Source organism: Condylura cristata, unplaced genomic scaffold (assembly GCF_000260355.1).
Source record: "Condylura cristata isolate star-nosed mole 26May11 unplaced genomic scaffold, ConCri1.0 scaffold00018, whole genome shotgun sequence".
NCBI classification, from domain to species: Eukaryota; Metazoa; Chordata; class Mammalia; order Eulipotyphla; family Talpidae; genus Condylura; species Condylura cristata.
Genome location: NW_004567119.1, coordinates 37,158,304 through 37,160,044, shown reverse-complemented (window position 1 = coordinate 37,160,044; position 1,741 = coordinate 37,158,304). Strand labels below are relative to the sequence as shown.

Sequence of the window (1,741 nt, the reverse complement as noted above, 5' to 3'; positions counted from 1 at the left end):
AAAACAATTTTTATATTTAATTTCTTTATCTGTATTTTACAACAGATGTGGTTCCAATAGAATTTGCACCAACGCCCCCATGCACCATCACCTCAGTCCCTTATCTCTTCCCACCCACATTTTGTACTCTTTCCCTCATCCACCCCAAATAATGTCTCTGATTTATAGTTAATTGTCTGCTTATTTTTTATTAGCTTTTTGTAGTTTTTTAATTGTTAATTATTGTTTCTCTGGTCCCTTATTAGGTTTCTCTACATTCTTCCTATAACTGAAACCATCTGAGAATGAACACTTTAATCCACACACATGCATAACAAATCTTTAGAAATCTGACTTCATGGGTTAATGGAATTGCAGGCTCTCCCATATCAGCCAGCACTGCATTCTTGGTAAAGTTTACATGTTTTCTGAGTCTTGATTGTGTAAGCATTGCCTAACCCCAAGTTCTGTAAATGATTTTTAAGAGTTTTTGTCATTTACAGAACTTGAGGTTAGGCACAGGACAAGGATGGGAAAAGCTCAAGGTACTGTGGTGATGGTGCAAGGGTGAATTGGCAGAGGAATTTCATGGGGAAATGAAGCATTGTACAGAAATGAAAGATGATGTAATGAATATACTTTTTTTAAATATACTTTTTAAAAAGAAAAGTTTCTGTTGTTTTATCTGCAGTTTGCACACAGGTGACCAGAATGGAATTTGAATAATTACAGGATTTATGAAATTCAGAAGCTATCGCTACTTACTGCTTTGTACATTTCAAGAATCTGAGCATATTCCAAAGAAGAACATGCTTGGGTTTATACAAACAAACCAAGGACAAGCCACAGTGTTAACACTGTGTAGGAATGCAGAGAGAATCCAGTTCCGGGCCTGGCACTGCTAGGGCTTGTGGTCAATTTCTTTTATTTTGCAAGTTTTCAGATGGGAGGGGCATCCCCTTAACTCCGAAGCTGTTTCAACTTCCTTTTGAGCAAGTATTTTACTGCACTGATCATCACTTTTAGCAGAGGAGATCGTGATGTAGTGTGGACAGTGACGGCTATTAAACATACACCTAAAAAGATTTAAAAAATGAAACTTCCAGTGAAGATTGTGTGGCTTATGTTATGGACTGCTTGCATAGCACAAGGTAAGACAAAAAGAATTTTTGTTCTAGATTATGAAACATTTGCAAATATGATTTTAACAGAGGCAATACAAATTTAGTCAAAAATATGATTTAGTTAATATAGTTTACATCATTTAATTCTGTAGCTTAATATGTAAGTGTCTTTTGCCATTAAGTTTAAAAAATAAGGAACTTTTTGAAATGAATATTCATCATAATCTTATTTAATGTAAAATTTCAAAAACTTTTTTAATATTTTTTGAAAATGCAGTATCATAGTCCCTTCATTTGCAATTGTCATAAAATATAATTTACATTTATTGTCTAGAATTTTTACCATATTGACTTATGTGAAAGTATTAAATATGTGAAAATATAGACCCAGAACTTAAGTTTGACAATAAAAATCTTAAAATTATGATATTTATTTCAAATCAGGATGTTAGCTCTTCCTAAAGATAAACTTATTTATCATTTACAATTGACATTATCATGACCTTAAAAGTCTTGTGGATGAACATGACTTATATCATTAAAATTACAACAGTGTGTGGCCCTCCCTGGTGGCGCAGCGGGCTAAAGCACTGCACTGAGAAGCTTAAGCCACTTGCGCATGAGTTCGATTCCAGCCT

General features: G+C 33.8%; 1 protein-coding gene across 1 annotated transcript in view; it reads left to right on the top strand.

Annotated features, from left to right (window-relative positions):
* Positions 1–984: 984 nt before the first annotated feature.
* LOC101633639 (complement factor H) overlaps positions 985–1,741 on the top strand; it is a 52,051-nt gene continuing 51,294 nt past the window's right edge. The window contains exon 1 of the mRNA XM_012726961.1: positions 985–1,130. Within this exon, the coding sequence (XP_012582415.1) occupies positions 1,073–1,130 (58 nt within the window). The 5' untranslated portion in view covers positions 985–1,072. The remainder of the gene's footprint in view (positions 1,131–1,741) is intronic.